The sequence below is a fragment of the Lithobates pipiens genome, unplaced genomic scaffold (assembly GCF_037356315.1).
Source record: "Lithobates pipiens isolate NorthernLeopardFrog02 unplaced genomic scaffold, aLitPip1_a1.2 Scaffold_8, whole genome shotgun sequence".
NCBI classification, from domain to species: Eukaryota; Metazoa; Chordata; class Amphibia; order Anura; family Ranidae; genus Lithobates; species Lithobates pipiens.
The window spans coordinates 593,959,267-593,981,724 of NW_027507903.1; the positions used below are offsets into that span (position 1 = coordinate 593,959,267).

At 43.5% G+C, this 22,458-nt stretch overlaps 1 protein-coding gene across 1 annotated transcript in view; it reads left to right on the forward strand.

The window, feature by feature from the left end:
- The window catches only part of LOC143961246 (complement C3-like), a 659,302-nt gene that overhangs the window by 165,420 nt on the left and 471,424 nt on the right, over positions 1-22,458 (forward strand). The window contains exons 14-16 of the mRNA XM_077470481.1: positions 11,012-11,173; positions 11,433-11,562; positions 13,497-13,571. Coding sequence (XP_077326607.1) covers positions 11,012-11,173; positions 11,433-11,562; positions 13,497-13,571 — 367 coding nt within the window. The remainder of the gene's footprint in view (positions 1-11,011; positions 11,174-11,432; positions 11,563-13,496; positions 13,572-22,458) is intronic.

A 22,458-nucleotide genomic window follows, 5' to 3' on the forward strand; every position in this document is an offset into this window, starting at 1 on the left:
ACCCCTCACCGCCCTCCGGTGCTTCTACCAACTCGCCAGTACGATCAAAGCCAGAATCTTTTTTTTATTTTTTATTTCAGGCTTCCCAGCCTAGAGGTGAGATGTGGGGTCATATTGACCCCCAGATTTCATTGTAAAGAGGACCTGTCACCCCATATTCCTATTACAAGGGATGTTTACATTCCTTGTAATAGGAATAAAAGTGATCAAAAATATATTTTTGGGGAAAAAAATGTCAAACTAAAATAAATAAAGTAAAATGAACAATAAAAAAAAAAAAATTTTTAAAGCGCCCATGTCCCCATGTGCTCGCATGCAGAAGCGAACGCATGCGTAAGCCCCGCCCACATATGAAAACGGTGTTCAAACCACACATGTGAGGTATCGCCGAGAACGTTAGAGCGAGAGCAATAATTCTAGCCCTAGACCTCCTCTGCAACTCAAAACATGTAACCAGTAAAAAAAAATTTATAGTGTCGCCTATGGGGATTTTTTAAGTAGCGACGTTTGACGCCATTCCACGGGCATGTGCAATTTTGAAGAGTGACATGTTTGATATCTATTTACTCAGCATAACTTCATCTTTCACTTTATGCAAACATTGGGCTAACTTTACTGTTTTTTTTGTTTGTTTTTTAGACACAAAACTGTTTTTTCCCCCAAAAAAACGTGTTTGAAAAATTGCTGTGCAAATACCGTGTGAGATAAAAATTTGCAATGACCACCATTGTATTCTCCAGGGTCTTTGCTAAAAAAAATATATATATATAATGTTTTGGGATTCTCTGTAATTTTCTAGCAAATAAATGATGATTTTTACATGTAGGAGAGAAATGTCAGAATTGGCCTGGGTGCTCCAGAACGCCTGATGGCGCTCCCTGCATGTTGGGCCTCTGTATGTGGCCACGCTGTGTAAAAGTCTCACACATGTGGTATCGCCGTACTCGGGAGTAATAGCAGAATGTGTTTTGGGGTGTAATTTGTGGTATGCATATGCTGTGTGTGTGAAATAACCTGATAATATGACAATTTTGTGGAAAAAAAAAAAAAAAAAAGAAATAGGCCGTCAGTACTTCAGGTGTGATCAATTTTCAGATATTGGCACCATAGCTTGTGGACTCTATAACTTTCACAAAGACCAAATAATATCCACCAATTTGTACTTATTTTTACCAAAGATATGTAGTAGTATGAATTTTGGCCAAAATTTATGAAGAAAAAATTACTAATCTGCTAAATTTTATAACAGAAACGAAGAAAAATTCATTTTTTCGCAGAATTTTCGGTCTTTTTTCTTTTATAGCACAAAAAATAAAAAACTGAGAGGTGATTAAATACCACCAAAAGAAAGCTCTATTTGTGTGAAAAAAAGGACAAACATTTCCTATAGGTCCAGTGTTGCATGACTGAGTAATTGTCATTCAAAATGTGAGGGCACCGAAAGCTGAAAATTGGTCTGGTTATTAAGGGTGTTTAAGTGCCCAGTGGTCAAGTGGTTAATAATAGAGCTTGCAGTCAGTAGTGTTAGGAGATAGTGCGTGCTGTCTGCGTGCTCTGTACCCAGTACATACCGCTATAATATAGGGCAGGCCCCTACTTTCAAACATCCAACTTACAAACATCTCCTACTTGCAAACGCAAGGAGACAGCAGCAAGTGAGATGAAAAAAGATGGACGACAAAACAAATTATACAGGGGTGATAACCCTTCCCTATGTTTTCCAAAAAGCTTAAAAATAGTTTTTTTGACTGGAGCTACACTTTAAAAATGTACCGGTTGAAAATTACAAACAGATTCAACTTAACACAACAAACCTACACAGTCCCTGTCTTGTTTGCACCGCCTGTATACTGCTGTTCTGAGTATATAGGGCCTGGGGGCCACACGCATTTCCTTTTTTTAATATGGGTACGGGGTTCCCCTTAATATGCGTACAAGACCCAAATAGGCTGGTAATGGGCAGGGAGGGCTACCCATGCCATTTTTCTCAATGATTTTCAACCATATTGCAGGAACCAGATATAACATTAAAACAGCAAGCAGTTTTAAATGGTGTTATTTCCGTTTAATGTCATTTTGTGCAGGGACTGTTCTAAACACGGGAAACACGTGGCACTTCACAGGCATACTACAGACACCCCCCAGGCACCATATTTAAAGGAATATTTCACCTTTTTTTTTTCACTTTAATCGTCATTAAAATCAGTGCTCCCGCCAAAACGGCAGTTTTTAAAACTTTTTTTGCAGTGACCCATGTCCCCTGAGGCAGGAGGCAGGTCCCCAAACCCTTTTTAGGACACTATCTTGCATATTAGCCGTTAAAATTAGCACTTTCCATTTCGAACGTTTGAGTCCCATAGACTTCAATGGGGTTCGAACGTTCGTAACGAACGCGGGGGTCGTTCGCAAGTTCTGGTGCGAACCGAACCGGGGGGTGTTCGGCTCATCCCTATTCTCAAGTCCTCACTAAATCAGAAACTGCTTTGCTCAATAAAGGCTTGAAATTTGCACCACCCAAGAAACTAGACAAGTTTCAAACCTACATTGATATTCATAGATTTGTCCGTAAGGTTAATATTAAAAGACATTTTGCAATCACGCCGGGTAAACAGGGTGAGGTTGTCCATCAAGAGATATCACACTCAGGGTTATCGAACGCATCAACATTTAATCCCCCTGGAGTGCTGGCACCCTCACTGAAAGTATTTAAGGATGTTCTACTAAGGGATTTGGAACAAATTAAGACTGTTAGCCATAAAATGGACAAAAATATGGAGGAGGGCCTGGATTCACTCTGCAATAACAAAAATTTGGTTATTCGCCCAGCGGATAAAGGGGGGGTATAGTAGTCTTGGATCGACAGGATTACATCAGAGAAATGCACAACATAGTGGACGATAGGGATACTTACATTATATTGCCAAGCAATCCTGTTATTCAATACAAGAGAACTTTACAATCCCTGGTGGATAGTGGTCTTCAATCTAAAATATTGAACGAAAAAGAGAGGATATTTCTTGTTCCAAAAGCACCACAGGCTCCAGTACTCTATTATTTGCCTAAAATTCATAAAAGTCTTACTTGCCCCCCAGGATGCCCTATAGTAAGTGGTATAGATTCCATCACGTCCCGGGTGGGCAAGTATATTGACTTTTTTCTTCAGCCACTAGTGCAGAAAATGCCTTCGTACCTGAAAGATACGAGACGTGATCAATTTGCTGTCAGATTTTAAACCCAGTGAACATACTCTGTTGGTAACAGCCGACGTTACTTCACTATATACGATTATCCCACATAAGTTGGGAATCACAGCTGTCAGGTACTACTTGGGCATTATGTCCACTTTGCCAGAACAGCAGCAACAGTTCATCATAGATTTGCTTGAGTTTGCAGCAAGCCACAATTATTTCTGATTTGAACAGAAATATTATCGGCAAGTTCGTGGGGTGGCAATGGGGGCTAAATATGCCCCCAGTTTAGCAAATCTTTTTATGGCAAAGTAGGAGGAGGACCTCATCTATAAGGACCGAAGCCTTTTTTGACATGGCTTATAGATGACGTCCTCCTCTTATGGGAGGGGTCTATGTCCCAACTTGATGAATTTTTCTCTGGCATTAACAATAATGATAGGGGTATTAGATTTTCAGTGGAGGCTAGCCAAGAGAGTGTTCACTTCTTGGACTTAACAGTCAGTAAGTGTGAGAGTAAGTTTAAAACGATTTCATATTTTAAAAAGACTGATAGGAATTCTTTCATACCAATGGGGAGTTTTCATCATAACTCTTGGTTGAAATCAATCCCAACAAGTCAGTTTGTAAGAATGAGGAGGAATTGTTCAGATGTCAATGATTATAGGTCACAGGCAAACATTCTAAAGGGTAGATTGGAGGAGAAAGGTTATGATGTAGTCTATGGATAAAACCATAGAACAAATTGCTGAGGTTGACAGAGCCTTATTATTGAAGGAGGGTTTGGGTAGCAAAAGGGAGAAACCCATCATCCCATTAGTTCAGAAATTAAGAGAGAAGGATCAAATCATTAAGGATACCACGTCCCAGTAATTATCAGAAAATGAAAAAAGGGGGGCCAAAGGAGGGGCTGGGGGTAACCAACCCCCGGGACTTTTAAGGTATCAAATCAAAAGAACATTTCGTTTAATTGTAAAAGTTGTTCAAATTGACTGAATTAACAATTGAAATTAATAAAAAATAATTTTATTTACATTTTACAAAGTCAGTAGTAAAACTTTACTATTACAATCATGAAGATATTCTTACACGGTACAGCGTGGGAAACCACTCTAGAATTACCCAACTTTGTCCATAAAGAAAAAGACAGAAATAAGCTGCGATTTTCAACATGTTTCGCTCGATTTGAGCTTCTTCAGGAAATTTAAGCAGCCAATGATCAAAGCTAAAATAGCAGAGATATACAATAAGTAAATATTAATCAAAATATTCTTTTGATTTGATACCTTAAAAGTCCCGGGGTTGGTTACCCTCCAGCCCCTCCTTTGGCCCCCCTTTTTTCATTTTCCATGATCCCATTAGTTACAACCTTTTCAACTCAGCACTATTTGATTAAAAAGATGTCGCGGAAACACTTGCACTTATTGGGTAGCGATAGAATTATCCGTACTTTCCTTCCAACTAATCCAGAGGTCATATTTAGGGGAGTTCCCTCCCTCAGGAATAGGATAGCTCCAAATGTGATAGATCCTCCAACTAAGAAAGTTTCTTTCTTTCAACAACTAATGGGACACCACCAATGTCGATGTTGCCAGATTTGTGCATTGAATAAGAGTAAACAGAAGAAAACAGAGTCGTTCATTTCTACCAGTACCTCGAGAGAATATAAAATTGAGCCTTTTATAATGTGTAGCTCCAAGGGTGTTGTATATCTTTTACAATGTCCTTGTGGGCTTCAGTATATAGGCAGAACCAAGCGAGCCATGCAGGTTCGCTTGGGAGAACATGTTACGAAAATTAAGAATGGATACAAATTCAATTCTGTATCCAAGCATTATGCCTTGCACCATGATCGTAATCCTAAAAACACATTGTTCATAGGAATTGACAGGTTTAATGCACACTGGTGGGGTAGCTCCCTGGTGCGTGATTTGTTGAGGTTAGAGATGATGTGGATACACAGAATACAATGTTATACACCGCATGGCCTTAACGTGGATGTTGATGTAAATGCCTTTATAGATAATAGTTAGGCCTGTGTATTATGAACCATTTCTGAGTTCCTGGTACAGGTTAAACATCTTTGATGAAATCGGGATTTATGTGATCATTGGATACATATAGGTACCGATTGTGACCGAATTATAATACTAATGGTAGTTTTTTTAACTTTTAAATTTTTATGTGTACGAATAAAAGTTTTTTTTTTTCAATATAATCTCTAACCGGCATCATCCTTTCTTTAAAAGATAGATGTGAGAAATATATTTGAATACATTTTAGAGGAAACATGTATACATAGTACATTTAATGCGTATACAATTGAATGTAAGGTTATGACTATAAAAATTACTGGCAAGCTCCATTTATGTGCGAATAGAGGTCAGCATTTTCATCTAAGGCTTTTTCTATTTAGATAATTTGCACTTTGCAATTAGATTGTGGGGGGTTGACCTACAGTTTATAACTAAATAATTGTGATTTTGTCAATTATTTATATTCACAATTATTTTTATTTAAATATTCTGGTTATAATTGTATATATTTTATTGTTGGTGGTTCGGATCTATATAATTTATGCCCTTATAAATGGGTGTTAGAATTGAATTCCAACGATCAAAATAGAAATAATTATGTTTTTATGGAATAAATATGGTTATGACTTTGGTGAATAAATTATTAGAGTCATAATGTACATATAGAGGAGATAGGCTATTTCACATGTTTTTGTACACCAACTTTTGACAATAGCCCCTTTTTAAAATGGTGTATTAATGTGTGTGAATTGAACGATGAAAGCTGGATGCCCCCATTTGAACTATATACATTTGTTTGTGGAGGTTATATAATGGTATTTATCCATGCAAGTGTGAAGTGTTTTTCACCCTTATGACATTCTACAGTATTACGATTAGGGCAGCGTTGCCCTATTCCAAAATGACAAATTGGGAGGGTGAACCAGGAGCTCAGAAGTGGGCGTTTACAATTATGGTCATTGTATACTTAAGGCGGTGGATCAGCATGCCACCCGTACCCCAGGAAGAAGTCAGCTTTGACGAAACGACGTAGGGTTGAGTGGCGTGCTGACGTCACCGCCATTCCCCGTTGGTCTAGGAAGGATGGGCAGTGAGAAAGAGAGAGAGAGACAGCCGGCTCGTTACTTTATACACACGCTTGTATACGGCTAAATTGTGAGTTTGATATCCTAATTTTTATATGTTTTAATAAAAAGTTTTTTGTGGAGTTACACTATGGGATCTCTTCTGTTTGTTTTATCCCATTAAATCGATGTGGCTGGGATGAGAGACACAGGCATTCACAGGTATACTATAGACACCCCCCAGGTACGAAATTTAAAGGAATATTACACTTTTATTGTTTCACTTTAATCATTAATAAAATCACTGCTCCTGAAAAAACAGAAGTTTTTAAAACTTTTTTTTGCATTGATCCATATCCCCTGGGGCAGGACCCAGGTCCCCAAACACTTTTTAGGACAGTAACTTGCATATTAGCCTTTAAAATTAGCACTTTAGATTTATCCCATAGACTTGTACAGGGTGTTCCGGCTTTTCGAATTTGCCGCGAACAGACCCAATTGTTCACTGTTCGCTGAACAGGCAAACAGGCAATGTTCGAGTCGAACATGAGTTTGACTCGAACTCGAAGCTCATTCCTACTAGCTGGTAAGCCTCACTGGATCTAGTGGTGGAGGATTCTTTCCTTGGTGCACTTGCTTCATATTCTGAGGGAGTTGTGTGCGGTGTCACCTAAGTGGACTGAAGTTTTATTTTCTTATCCTTCTGCCTCTACATTTAACCATCGGCTTCTCATTCAATTTTGGACTATATACATTTGCTTCTTATCATCGTTTTGTATTTAAGTTTACAATATCAACAATTTTTGTACACATGGTGGGAAATATGTTTTTTCACGGTGGTAATTATTTATTTTAGCACCATTTATGGTGTATGAGCTTATATCACATAATTTTATGATTTTCAGTGTGTGAATATGCAGGAGAGGGCTGTGTGTGGTGTTCAATTACTGCAAGTGTGGAGTTTGTCTAATAGATTAGTTGCCAGTAAGAGTGGCATTTTCAAGAAAAACATAAAGAGTTAGCAAATGCAGAAGAAAGGGCTCCCAGAGCTTGCAATTGTTTAGAGAGAAGAAGCGTGCAAATGGCACACATTTTTTGGATGACGCAGCATTCTAATGTCTAGAGGTGCAATGCTGGGATGCTTGCAAAGACTAGCTGCAGTGTAGGAGCTAATGAGGAACACTGGTGTAAGGCTGGTACACCAAGGATATTTTGCCTTGGGTACTGCCTAGGGAGCCTAAAACCTGTCTTTAGTCTGCAGCAACTGCCAGAAGCTGATGGCAGCAATGAAAGCCTGGGGCCACTGCAGCCATTGTGGAGAACCCCTGCTGGAACGTCTGCCTCACAACATGCAAACAGCTACATACAGAGTGAACTGAGAGTCAGGACTATGTTCAGAGGTGCTTGAGCTCAGCCACCCCTCGGGGCAGGAAATCTCATATACTTTTCCGTTATCCACTGCTACTGCGGCTTATCAGAATCTGCCAGATCCTGCCCCCCCATGTGAATGAGTATGGGGTACATTGCATAGTGTAATGTTACAACAGATAAGAGACAGTTTATGACAGGTCCTTTATTAAAAATGTCTTCTTCTTCCTCTGCTTCTTCCATCGGTCTTCTTCTCCCCGCTTCTTCTTTCTGTCTTCTTCCCCAGCTTCTCTCTCCGGTCTTCTTCTTTCTCTGGTCTTCTTCTTTCTCCTGTCTTCTTTGTTCAGTGTTCTTCTTCTTTCTACAATGCCACTCTCGCCACTGATCTATTTTTTGGGGGGAATGGGTAGGGGTACAATGTACCCCATACTCGTTCACATAAGGGGAGCCAGGATCTGGAGGTGCCCTTGTTAAAGGGGGCTTCCAGATTCTTTAGGAGGAGCATATTGGAAAGTTGGAAGTGGGACAGCTATTGCTGGAAAGATATCTGTCCTGCCCTGTATACTACTATATACACCCACCTTCCTTCCTGTATTCCTCCATCATCACTGACTGCAGATATACATCATCTGTCCTGTATATAAAGCTGTATAAACCCACCTTCCTTCCTGTATATAGAGACCTTCCTCCATCATCACTGACTGCAGATATATATCATCTGTCCTGTGAACAGCTATATACACCCACCTTCCTATATATACTAAAACCATCCACCCGCCCCCCCCCCCCATATGCACATACTGTACACCCTCCATACTGTGCAGGCTGCAATTGATGGGCACAGGGAGGCTGCCTATTATGTGCACAGTAAGGCAGAATTTGACCGGCACAGTGAGGCTACATTAAATGGACACAGTAAGGCTGCATATGATGGGCACAATAAGGCTGAAATTGATTGGCACTGTGAGGTTGAAATTGATTAAATGATTAATCAGACAATGGTAGCTTGATCCTTCTATTAAGCTTTTGCATCAGGTTTCTCAAACCTTTGCATGCCTGCGCTTTATGTGATAATGACTAAGCCCCTCCCCTTCATGACATTGTCTAAAGGGGTGGAGCATGGGTGACCTTAAAATGATGCCCCCCCCCCAAAAAAAAAAGTTCTGCCGAAGCCCATGTTCATTATTTGAAATTTTTAAAGATATTTTGTATTTACTTAATTTAACCACTTCAGCCCCAGAAGATTTTACCCCCTTCCTGACCAGAATATAAGCGTATATTGATTGGTTTGCACAAAAGTTATAGCGTCTACAAAATAGGGGATAGTTTTATGGCATTTTTATTATAATTTTTTTTTTATTAGTAATGGCGGCGATCTGTGCTTTTTTTTTATCATGACTGTGACATTATGGCAAACACATCGGACACTTTTGACACTATTTTGGGACAATTGTCATTTATACAGCGATCAGTGCTATAAAAATGCACTGATTACTGTGTAAATGACACTGGCAGGGAAGGGGTTAAACACTAGGGGGGCGATCAAGGGGTTAAGTGTGTCTTAGGGAGCGATTCTAACTGTAGGAGGTATGGGCTACCTAGGACATGACAGTGATCCCTGTTCATGATGAAGGGGAGCAGTAGATCTGTCATGTTGCTAGGCAGAACGGGGAAATTCCTTGTTTACATAGGCATCTCCCCGTTCTGCGGCTTCGTGACACGATCGCCGGGACACTGGCGGACATTGAGTCCACGGGTCCCCCAAGCACAGTCACACTGTATGCGCCCGCTAGCTCCGCCAATTAAAGGGGATGTACAGGTATGCCCATTTGCCCACCGTTGCCATTGTGCCGACGTATATCGGTGTGCAGCGGTTGACAAGTGGTTAACTTAATTGTTTTTGGTGCACCACGTGTTGTTCTGTGAAAGCAGCTTCCCTTTGCCTGATATTCCAGTCACTTTTTTTTTTTTTTGTAATAATACATATGTTGCATTGACCAAAAGCAGTGCGTCCAATGTTTTTTGTCTTTCTAACATGATTGGGCTTCTCTGCTGCTCATTGCAGAGTTTGCGTATAACAATGAAATCCATTCCTTCACAAATCAATGAAGAGGGTTCCTGGGAGCCAGAATAAAATAGTCATGCTCCTGAACTACCTCTGGACATTTCCAACAGGTTCACAGAGAAGTTGGTCACAATGGGAATTTGGAGGCTTTACAATGGGGGGAGGGGGGGGACATTGTCAGGAAGCTAATACTCATGCAGCTAATGCACATATTCTTGCAGTTAATGCTCGTGTGCATTCTCCAGCAAAGAAACAGACTCTGGCCAGTAACCAGCTGCATCTGTGTGCACTGGCATGCATTGGTGCGCATGTCCACACACATTGTTACATGCCCTCCCAATCCTGTGGATGGCACCAATGTCTGCTAGTTGCTGGATGTTTTTCAGCTCACCCATGATCTGTGTCCCTGTGCTCATGCTGACTTATCTCCTTTTGCTGACCTGGCTGGCCTTCCCCTGACCTTGCTCTGTGTATTCCGGATTCCGACCTCAGTTTGCCTTTGACTACGCATTGCCTGCTTCTCTACTGACTGACCTCGGCCTGCTACTTGACAAGGCTCTGCCTGCTTGCCTTGTACTGACCTCAGCCTGCTACTCGACTGTGCTCCCTCATACCTAAACAAGAGTGACCCTGGCTTGCCTCAACTACGTTTCTGACTCTGGAAATTAACTGCATGTGCTTTTGAGTGTACTCCTGCTCAAGTCTTCACACTGTTTCCAAGGTTCTTCTCCAGAGTGCCACCCTGTGGTTTGCCAACCACAATCCTTTCCTGGAGGGTCTTCACCTGCTACCCATCTAACGTCACCCATGCTACTTTGAGCATTGTACCTCTCTCATCACATTCAGGGGTGCTCAGACCAGAGCCGCAAAGAAAACCCTCTCCTCAGCTCGGTCTCCAGCCAAAGTAGGTGACACTGTCTTATCTTTCTAAGAGAAGAGCATCCTCTGCCAATTTTCCTTAAGTGTTTTGGAGTAATCCATGCCCTTTACCCCACTCCTGTTAAAGCTCTACAAGGAATAAATCTCAAAATTACATTCCCTATCCTGTTTACTAGAGCCAGAGTGAACAGACTGTTGCTTGTGTAACTGATAGGCACTGTACTACTTATGGAAAACGTTTCAAATTTGCAGCACCTCCTTAAGGGGTAGCACTACATGAAGATGTTTTAAACTTTTCACACCCACTGACAAAAAAATGTTTTGACTGCAATTCCACCTTACGCTATGAATCTATGTTCAAACTTCCAGAACTAAAATATTTTATGAAATGTCAATTATTATGCTTCACAGCTGGATCTGGATGGTGAAAAACCAAGAGACCTTGGTCCACAACCTCCTGGAGGGGTCATGAGACTTGTATTGAGAGCAGACCACAGTGCCAAAGTGGGGCTTGTGGCAGTAGACAAAGGAGTCTACGTGCTCAGCAAAAAAAACAAGATTTCACAAGCCAAGGTAAGAGGACTGACATAGTTCAGAATACAGTATAGTGGGCCGTTTTTTTTTTTATTTTTTTTTATTTTTTTATATTTTAGCCATCTTTGTGGTTATGGTTACTTCCTTGGGAACTGTTTTTGCTATTTTATTAAAGGTGTGATATTTAGTTTTTGCTCTTTTTTGCAGCTCATTCATGCCCTGGTTTGAGGCTTAGTGAAGCTAAGAGTGCCATAGCCCATCACTGGAAATAGTTACTACATTTTGTTTTCTGCAACAGGTGTGGGACTCAGTTGAAAAATCTGACATTGGTTGCACCCCAGGGAGTGGTTCTGACAGCATGCAAGTATTCTATGATGCTGGGCTTGCCATACAATCAGATTTTGAATGGACAACCATTCAGAGAACAGGTACATTTCATATATAGAAGAAGACCCTATTACCTTTTTTGACATACATGTACATGGCTGGCTGTACATGTGTACAATCTCAGCATGCCTTGTCTGGACAAATTAACTCCCATGTGCATATGAAGAAGTTAGCAGACATTACTGGGATACTACAGGCCCCAGAACCAGCTCTGGCAGTCCTTCACCTAGGCATAAAAAATTATCCCAAACAATTCCGTATAGTGGTAACCCACATTTTAATCACTGCAAAATTAGTCATAGACATTGGAGAAGTACCCTCTCTCCGAACCCCTCTGAAGTAATAGTACAGGTTAATCTTAACTACCAATACGAAAGGCTTTTAGCAATCAGAAAAACCTCTTGTGAAATTTTTGACAACAATTGGAAATGTTGGAAAGAATGGTACGGGCGATGGTACTCAGGTACCCCTTCCTCCCCCACTCCTTTCCCTTTGATATCTCCACAACAATATTAAATATACCAGTCTCTATCTAGATTCCATGTTGATATTGTTACTGTTAATAGGTTTAACCCAACTGCTGTAAAACCAAGTGATCAACATCTCCTCTGCCTAGCCCCTCCAGTTCCCGGATGGGGCATTGGAGGAGGTGGGGTAGAGCAACGCTCCTCCTTACTTATCTATGACTCTAGTTTAATAAACACTGCCAACTAATATAGTACATCTTAGTGTGATTGTAAAATGTCATAGACAGGACATTGTTGGTCGTTTTTTGACTATGATTACTAATTTTGTTTACCAGTCATTATAATGTAATTGTAAAATCTCCAATAAAATATTTTGATAAAAAAAAAAAAAAGATTGGACTGAGAAGGGCCCCCCCCCCCCCCCTTCCCAACCTCCTCTTTCCTCTCTCCCCTCCTACTTTCTAATTTCTCTCTTCTGCTCTCTTTCTCCTTCTGTCTGTGTTCCCAAGGTAATATACTTAAATAGAGGAATCTTAAAGGGAAGATACTGATGCAGATACCCAGTACATGACAGAATTTCACCAGGTGGTGAGCGTCGAAGGCTTTGATGTTATAAATGGTATTTGAACACTATCCTGCTCTTATAATCCTTTGCGTATGGTTAACTGACTGCTATGTATATTACGAGGTTCAATTATCAAAAGGTTTAATTCTTCTCTGTACCGTATACTGTATACTGTATAATGTACCTTGTGCACACTACTCTTTAATTTCTAATAAAAATGTATTAAACAAAGAACAAGACTTTCCAGAGCTGCTCCAATAGGCTGTCTCCAAATGAAGGTCCCACTGAGTTTGTGTGCATTATCCTCTGTGCTTGGAGCCTGATACAAGTGGGTAAGGGAACATCCTTGTTATGACTGCAACTCAGGGTTGCCTACCATTCGTTTTTTTATGGACAGTTTGCAAAAATACCCTGATTCCTCTTTTCTATACAATTCATTGGTTGGGAGAAACTGTCCATTTAATTAGGGCTGGCTGCAGCTGCCGTTGCAGTATGCTTGTGACATACTAAAGTGGAGAGAGCAGAAGCTGTATCTCCTCCTCTTTACACCCCCATCTCTTGTGTCTGCCCACACTTTTACCTTGGTGTACAGTGCTGTCCCTGTAGAAGGCATTGCATGGCCAGGAGATTTGAAACACAGCACGCAGCTCTTCATTCTAGCTGCCTGCCGATGTTCCTTCTCCTGCGGTGGGATAGGTGTGTGCAGCCAAAGTGGGGAATGCAAGAATGGGATGAGGACAGCTATGGGCAATAGGCTACGCTAGCCTCACCATGGAATGAGGAAGTGGAAGTAAGTACCGAGAGAAAGGTGTTTGCTACATCAAAAAAACGAAGATATCAAATGTGTATTAGAGAGAGGGCAGAGTAATGATTATGTAATATTTTAAATGTGAATAAAGGTCAGCTTTGTGTCACATGTAATTTATATCTATCTCCATTACAGAACCTCTTTGTGAATTACATGGAAAGCGGAAACGTCGTTCCACGGTCATGTTAATTGAACAAAAAACAACGAAGGGTGAGTGACAGAAGCATCTTATTTATTTACTAATTCTGTCAGGAAATTGCAATATTTACTATGGCGAGTCTGTGAATCTTAAATAGGCATGAGCTCGATGTTCGGGTCGAACATAAGTTCGACTCGAACATCGGGTGTTCGCCCGTTCTCTGAAGAACGAACATTATGGGGCGTTTGAGGAAAATATGAGCACCGTGGAGTGCCCCATAAGGCACTGTGAGATCGCAGTACATTGCTGTATGATGATTGGCCAAAGCATGCACCTGAGAGCCATACTTGGCCAAAGGCAGGGTACCTTTGGCCAATCATGGCTTAGTCCACGCCTCACACTATATAAGGCAGCCTACATGGCGGCCCTGTGTAGTTTTGTTGGTGTGGACGGAGAGGTAGCGTGATTTAGATTAAGCAGGCAGGTTATTCAGTTAGCTGCAGTGTATTTGATAATCGGACACTTACCTGTCCCAGGGTCCAGCGATGAGGGAGATCAAAGCCCAACTCATCTCCATCTCTGCTCAGCGGCGCCGGCATTTTAACTGTGGCCGCTCTAGTGTGGCTTCACAGCCAGGCACCCACTGCGCATTAGTGAGTCGCGCCGTGCCCCGTCACTGGCCATGCAATTATCTGGGACCGGTCATGTGTTCCAGATGATTGACAAGAGGGAGGGGGAGGCGATCTTCTTTCCTGCACCAAGTGAAGTGATGCCAGGAGGCCCAGGCGCCGAAGGAGGCAGACTACAAGGAACCCCCTAGCAACAGGCTTTTAGAGGTGAGTAAAAAAAAAAGTTTTCTCCAAATTTTTTTTTTTTTTTTTTAAGCACATTAATCTTTTTTTTTTTTTTGAGGTGGAACTCTACTTTACTATAACAAAATTGAATAAACAACCAGTGATATAGTATTAAATAAACAAAATCTGGTGATTGAAGTGATAATGAATGGTTATATAAATTAAAAAGTAACCAAAACACCCTATTACAAATTGAGGAAATCTAAATACATCATATAAGAGTTGACAAAATTGGCTTAAATTGAGCCAAATAATGGTTTTTGGGAGGGGAAGGAAAAATGGCATAATAGTCTCTTTAAGGCTCAAAATGATGGACACTTCTGCATTCTCGAATATATATTATATATATACACTCTGCATCCAGTGTAGCCTGAATCTACAGTGCATTTCATGGTGTACTATTACACTTCAGGCAATGTCTGTCTATATATATATACACACAGTCTCATATATATGTATATATAAACAGTTATATATATACATATATACCGTTTATATATACATATATATGAGACTGTGTGTTTGTGATTGAGATATATATATTAGGGCTGTTACTGATTAAAATTTTTGTGTTCGATTAATCGATTTTTTTTTTAACTTTTAAAAAATGTTTATTTCAAGTTAACAACATTACATTCGGATATGAATTAACGGTATCTCGTTTGAAATTACAGACATAAGGTATAAAGGTAGAAGGAACAAATATTCGGCCATGTGATAAAATGATCAAGCTCTATCCATATAATATGTAGCCTAATGCCTCGTACACACGATCAAACAATCCGTGTGTAGGCTCCGGCGGACTTTTTTTACCCAAAAGTCCGGCGGCCTAAGAAAGTATTTTTGCACTCCAATCTGTCCTCCGAAATCGCATTTTGGCGGACAATATGTTTGTGCCAGTCCGCCGTACTTTTGAAATGAATGGACTTTTCGCACCCGGAGAAATGTCCGCTTTTGAGTGCGTCTCCAAGTAGCCGGGGCCAGCGAAGCAGGCGTCGCTAGCCCCGTCACCTGGTATGGACTTAAAGAGGAATCCCTACGCCGAAAAAATCCCAGCCAGGAAAGGGGGTGGGGACAAGCGAGCGCCCCCCTCCTGAGCCATACCGGCAGTGTGCCCTCAACATGGAGGGGTGCCTTGGGGAAGGGCCTTGGGAAAGGTGCCTAGAGGAAGGTGCCTAGAGGCGATTCAGTTCGCATTGTGCGCTATACAAGTATTTAATTCATTCATTCACCCCAAAGCACCTCATCCCCATGTTGATGAGGACAAGGGCCTCTTCCCGACAACCCTGGCTGTTGGTTGTCAGGGTCTGCGGGCGGGGGGCTTATTGGAATCCGGGAGCCCCCTTTAATAAGGGGGCCCCGGATCCTGGCTCCCCACCCTATGTGAATGAGTATGGGTTACAATGTACCCCTACCCATTCACCTGTGAAAAAAAGTAAAAAAAAAAACACAACACACAAGGGTTAAAATAGTTTATTGCACAGCTCCGGGGGTCTTCTTCCGTCTTCGGGGGTCTTCTCGCCAGACTCCTCCGCTATCTTCTGCTAGCTCTTTTACTAGCTGAGGAGCCTGGCTTTCTTCTTCGCTGCCACCCTCTTCTTCCAACTTCAGGGGTCTTGTTCCCCTCTTCGGGGGTCTTGTCCCCGCCCTTCAGTTCTTCTTGCCAGGCCACTGTGCAGCTATCACCATCTTCTGTTCTTCTCTTCTTCTCTTCAGGAGATGTTGCCTTGGTCGCTGTCTCCGGTCACAATGACAGAGACGCGGCGTGCGGCGACTTATATAGGGACATCACCGGATGATGTCCCCACCCATTATGATGTCACAGTCCCAGCATCCTCTGAGACTGTGACATCATAATGGGCGGGGCTATCGTCCGGTAATGTCTCTATATAAGTCGCCGCATGTCCTGTCATAGTGACAGCGACGAGGCAACATCTCCAAAAGAGGAGAACAGAAGACGGCGACAGCAGCAGCGGCGATAGAAGACCGGAGATTTTCCAAAGCTTCTTCTGCTCCGTACTGAGCAAGCACTGCTCATGCGCAGTACGGGGCGGACACTATATGATGGCAGGACACTATATGCCAGAACAACGGCAGCAGAGGAGGAGATCACAGCCTTAAATCTCAGCCAGGGTTCATGCTGGGACTTGTAGTCCTTTACATTTTGGGATGTAACACCCAAAGGTCCCAGCATAAACCCCTCAGAGCTCAGGATGTGTCACACACCCCCAACTAGTGAAGGCCTACAGGGCACAGCATGAACCTGTGGGATATAAGGGGACACATCCTTAGATCTCAAGGGTTAATGCTGGGACTTGTAGTCTGTCTAGTTGCAGAAATGGGGGGGTCAGGTCCTCAGCTCTGAGGGATTCATACAGCGACTTTCTTGTGGTTTAGTTCCTGGAGGCCATGGTAGTACAAGTCCCCCATAGGCCCTGGAGGGCCACATTGTCCTCCCTGCCCCCCCCCCCCACCTTTGTGATCAAGAAAAACCTTAGAGACTGTTTTCTTGATCCATCACATTGCCACCACCGGTTCTATGGGCCACTTGACTGGACTTGCCCCCCAGGCCTAAGCCTGCCAGCCCTCCCCTGGACACATCAGAAAAAAGCAGCCTGACATTTCTGTCAGGGGAGGCTGCTATAGATTAGCAGGGAGCAGGTCCTTCATCCACTCCCTTAGAAGCACCAGTTGAGCTTCAGGCAGCATTTCCAAAGGCAGACATCAGACACAGTTAAGCTGGATACACACTATACAATCTAATCTGGATTTCTTCCCTCATAGCAAGAGGCCAAACTTCAAGAGTCTCGATTTGTATGCAATCGGGCAGGCCCTTGCACTACATGGCCCTGCTAAATCTATAGGAAATCAGACAACAAAAGTTGCATAGTATGTATGGGGTCTTAGCCCACAGGAATATACAGCATAGCAGGGGAGCCATGACAGCACATCCAGAGACAGACAGGACAGTCAGAATATGAGGTAAGTCCTTGCCTAGCAGGACTGCAGAGAGAGAGGGAGAGAAACCCTCCCAACTGCAGACACCCAAGATCATTACACCATCGCATGGTGTCTGGCAGTCCCATCCTGTGCTGCCCATGTCCCTGCACCCAGTGACCCCATTCACAGCCACTCTGAGACTGACAATAAAGCCAGGAGAGCAGTGTGGCGTGCTGCATATACAGACAGGAAAAAATGAAAGCCAAAGGGAGAGACAATGATAACATTGCAGAGCTCTTATAACACCACTAGAGATGAGCTCAGGCGTATTCGCATGGTCCACGTGCAGAGCCTGCCAGGAAGTCGGTGCATCACTGCGCTAATCCCTGGAGTCTCACATTACCACCTGTATCTAGCTGAATAAAAGACAGCCCCTCCCCCAACTACGATGCTCTTTTTTGGTCTGCTCCAGGCCACCTGTTGATTGCAGTTGGTCAGTAATAGGGATGAGCTCAGGGGTGTTCGCATGGACCTCGTGCAGAGCCCGCCAGGAAGTCGGCGCAGCGCTGCTCTAATCACAGGCAGTGAGACATTGCCCCGATGTGCGGCTGCAGAGATCGGGAAATGTCTCACTGCCTGTGATTAGCGCAGCGCTGCGCCGACTTCCTGGCGGGCTCTGCACGTGGAGTGTGCGAACACGCCTGAGCTCATCCTTAGTCAGTTATTTTCTACACCCCCCTACCCCTCCATGTTCACCCTCTAATGGAGTTGGAAGACCCTAAATACTGAAGGTAAATCTTTTTTTTTTTTTAACTATATGCCTTTTTGTGCCAAGGCTATGGACAAAATGATGCTTAAACAGCATTGATATTGTACAGGTGTGGTGTTTAAGGATGAGCCCAGGCGTGTTCACATGGTCCACGTGCAGAGCCCACCAGGAAGTCGCCGCAGCGCTGCGCTAATCACAGACAGTGAGACATTGCCCCGATGCGCGGCTGTAGAGATCGGGCAATGTCCCACTGCCAGTATTATCAGGACTGTAGGTGCAACAGGTTCTCATTTTTCCTATCATTTTACAGACACCTCCTTTCTCAGCTAACACCATGTCTAGGGCCATCCGGTTCTGGAATGTCTTGTTGGAAGTGGGGGCTAACTGGTCAGCAATTCCCTGCAGGGCTGTCATGAACAGGTGTGATCAAATTGTGTGTACTGCAAACAGGAAACCAAAACGCATGTAAAATGAATAAGAATAATGTTTATTTAAGATAAGTGATATAAATAAGTAAGCACCCCAAATACAAATAGTGCTCAACCAACCAACAGAAACCCACAGACAACAGATAGTATATACAGCCATAGGAAAGTACCCAAATCAAACACGTTAGCCATGCCAAGGTCATACACAGGGGACAGCAAATGAACAAGGGCAGGACAGGAGAGGGATATAATGGATGGGATCAGGTTTACAAGGGAACAGGGACACAGGAGGGACAGAATCAGGATTGGCTCAGGCTAAAGGGTTCACGATACAGGGCACAAGAAAGAAAGATACCAAGGCAAGCATGTGAGGGCTAGTCGGGTATTTATGGAACTGCCAGTGATTGTCCTGTAACACCTGAGTGTAGGGAGTGTTGTCTGCTCCATACTGCCAGAATTCATCCGCTGGTGGACGTCAGTACTGCGGCCCAATGATAACATTACATCAGCAGGGAAAGACTCTCCTGACGGTTCCAAACTGCCAGGAGACACCTGCTGGTGGACCTCAGTACTTCACGCCACATGATAGATCTTACCAGTGGACAGACCCTTTCCTGACAGTACTCCCCCCCCCCCCCCTTAACGGAACACCCTCTGGATGTTACAACTAGTTTTAATTGTCCATAGTCTATGGCATTGAGCAGAATGGTGGAGGCTGGTCATCAGGCAAATCCGAGCAGACAGTGGGCACATCAGGGCAGGAAGTGGGCTCCAGGTCATTGAGCTGGGCAGCAGGCTCCCTACTGGCATGCTGTGTAACAGGCAATGATTCGGCAAGCAGAGTAACGGACATTGGTTTGAAAGACTGGGGCACCAATATTAAGACATCAGGCTGGAAGGCGGGCAACAAGACAGGCTGGGAGGCAGGCACCGAGACATCAGACTGGAAAGCGGGCACATCAGACTGGAAAGCAGGCACATCAGGCTGGAAGGCGGGCACCGAGACATCAGGCTGGAAGGCGGGCACCGAGACATCAGGCTGGAAGGCGGGCACCGAGACATCAGGCTGAAAGACGGGCACCGAGACATCAGGCTGAAAGGTGGCCAGAGAGACATCAGGCTGAAAGGCAGGCACAGAGACATCAGGCTGAAAGATAAGCTTTGAGATATCAGGCTGGAAGCCAGACACTGAGACAACATGCACTGAGACAACAGGCTGGAAAGCGGGCACATCAGACTGGAAAGTCGGCACATCAGACTGGAAAGTGGAGACATCAGGCTGGAAGGCAGGCACCAAGACATCAGGCTGGAAGGCAGGCACCAAGACATCAGGTTGGAAGGCAAGCTTCAAGACATCAGGCTGGAAAGTGGGCATGTCAGACTGGAAGACGGGCACGTCAGACTGGAAAGCAGGCGCATCGGAATGGACAGCAGGCATGGAAAGACTCTCCTGACAGATCCAAACTGCCAGGGGACACCGCTTGGTGGACCTCAGTACTGCACACCAAATGATAGATCTTACCAGCGGACGGACACTTTCCTGACAAGGGCATTTTTGGTGTAATTCACGAATCTCTGTTGGTTATAGAATATGTAGTTGATCCAATCTACATTCTTGTTGACAGTTATTATGGGGATAAAAGACTCAAAACCAGCTTTTACCTGGCCCCTGGCTTTGAATTCATCAGGGGCCCCCCTTGGGACCCCTATGGCATCTATGTACACATGAGGGTCAAAGCTTCCGTAGGGAACTGCCCGCTTTTTCCTACGATTGAGTGATGGTTCAGGGTGTCTGTGATCAGTACCCCCAGTCTGACCCTGTGTTCCAACCCACTGCCCCCTCCCCAGAAGCCACCACTCTGTCCCCAGTAACTGTCTGTGACACACACATATATATCCTTACCGTCAAGGATGTCACTGTACCAATGGCATTTCCATGAAGGGTCAACTGGACAAGGTACTATGTCACATTAATCAAAGGCAAAGGTGGTCACGTGTGTACCTGAAGAGTTATACCAAAATGTAATTATGTTTAATTATTTGTGATGGCCACCTCCTGGGCCCCCCTAGACCAAACAGAAAAAGGATATGTAGCATGGTCGTCATGAAATGGGCGGGATCTTGTCCACAGGGATTGGAGCTTTCTTGCAGTGGGAAGCGTGTATCAGGTGGTCAATTTGACTGAGATGGCTGTAGTCAGCAAAACTTGGAATGAACCATCATATATTGGCTCAAGGATCTCCAGGCAGTAGTTGGTGTGTTCCTGTATTTAATTCAGGATCTAGAATGGAAGAAAACACCTGGACATGCATTCAGGTTAATTCTCGTGATCATGTGGTTACATAATTAGTCAACACATCAGATTGTAACTGTAACTGTTGTGGAAAGTAACAACCAAGTCTGGGGGCTGAACCAAACAAAATGTCATAAGGGGATAGGGCATGTTTCCCCCGAGGAGTGTGTCTGACACTGAACAGGGCAATGGGCAAACTGTCTGACCAACTGAACCCCCAGTGCAGCCCAAATCTCTTTTGTAATGGTTCCATGGGTGGGGGCTGTAGCGATGTGAGGGAAAAACTAACAGGCTTGTCTCCCTTTCCAGTCACTCTCTCCTGGCTGTTCCTGTCTGTATAGTAAGCTCCAGCCTCCCTCATGAATACCAAAGATTAATCTACATACTCATTTAGGACATGACATAACATTACTCCTGCCACCGTTAGCTCAGCTGCTGAGGCTTTGCGGTGCAAACCCTCAGAGGTCCTACACTGTCAACCCCGAGTAACCCGTCCTTAGATGTTTGTTGTAAGGCTCCGTCTCCCCCAGAGGTCCACAGCTGATCTGAGTCAGGACACACAACTGCAACAGCATTTTCAGTCTGCTGAGTTGCAATCCTTCAGGATGAAAGACACTGAACAGATAATACACAGTCAGCAGAGACCCAATGGCAGGTTCATTAAAACAGCCCCAGGCAAGGAATAAATTGCATGCCTCTGAATCTCAGAGAGTCAACAAGACCAACCTGCCAGCCCAGACAGAGACAAGTCGTACAGTGGTAAGAATAAATATGCTAGCCGTACTGTTAGGGCTGCACAAACCCCCTTGCTCTGTCTCGGCCACCCACTCGATCCCTCTTGCTGTCTCTCTTCGATTGAAGCCTGGAACCCCATGTTACGGGAGCCAAATGTACAATGGATGGACTTGAATTGCGTTCAAGGTTATCTTCTGCTGTTTCTAATTAGAATGTGTGAATATGCATGCACTCTGGAAGCAAACACTCTGACACATGTTCAGCTCAATTACTTCCACACTTCTGCTTTATTGCAGGGTGGTGATAATGTTTTATACAGAGAGAATAATTATACGTCATTGCTATGTCAGTCTAATAGGTACATCTCATTGGTTGAAATAGAAGAGAAATGGAGAAACTTGATGGTGAGGCTTGGTTGTTGCTGGCTCTGTCTTCACTTCCTTATTCTTCAAATGAATGGGTAGCAAGGGTAGTCGCTATCTTCAGTTCCAAAGCAGAGCTAATCTGTATACTATATAATAAGTAAGGATTTGCATAGAAACATGTATACATAGACATTTTTATGTACATTACATTCCTCCACAGTCCCCCCTAACAGTACACAATACAATGCAGCCGTAGTGCAGTTGCTACTACTTTTCTGGTGGTGTACACAGTACACAATACAGTGTAGCCACAGTACAGTCTCTACTGGAGGTGTACACAGTATCCAATACAGTGTAGTGTGGTGTTGCAAAACAAAATATACATCATGTCTGGAAGGCCACCAAGGAGAGACTGATGCTCACAGGCCACTAAAAGAGGGCAAGCAGGCTCTGTGTCTACAGTCAACAGTGCTGGTCATGGACATCCTCTGCAGGTGGGGCACGCTTGTCCTTTTTTTTTTCTGCTGCTGGCCATGTTATTGAGCCAGAACATGCAGAAGAGTTGGTGGAGTGG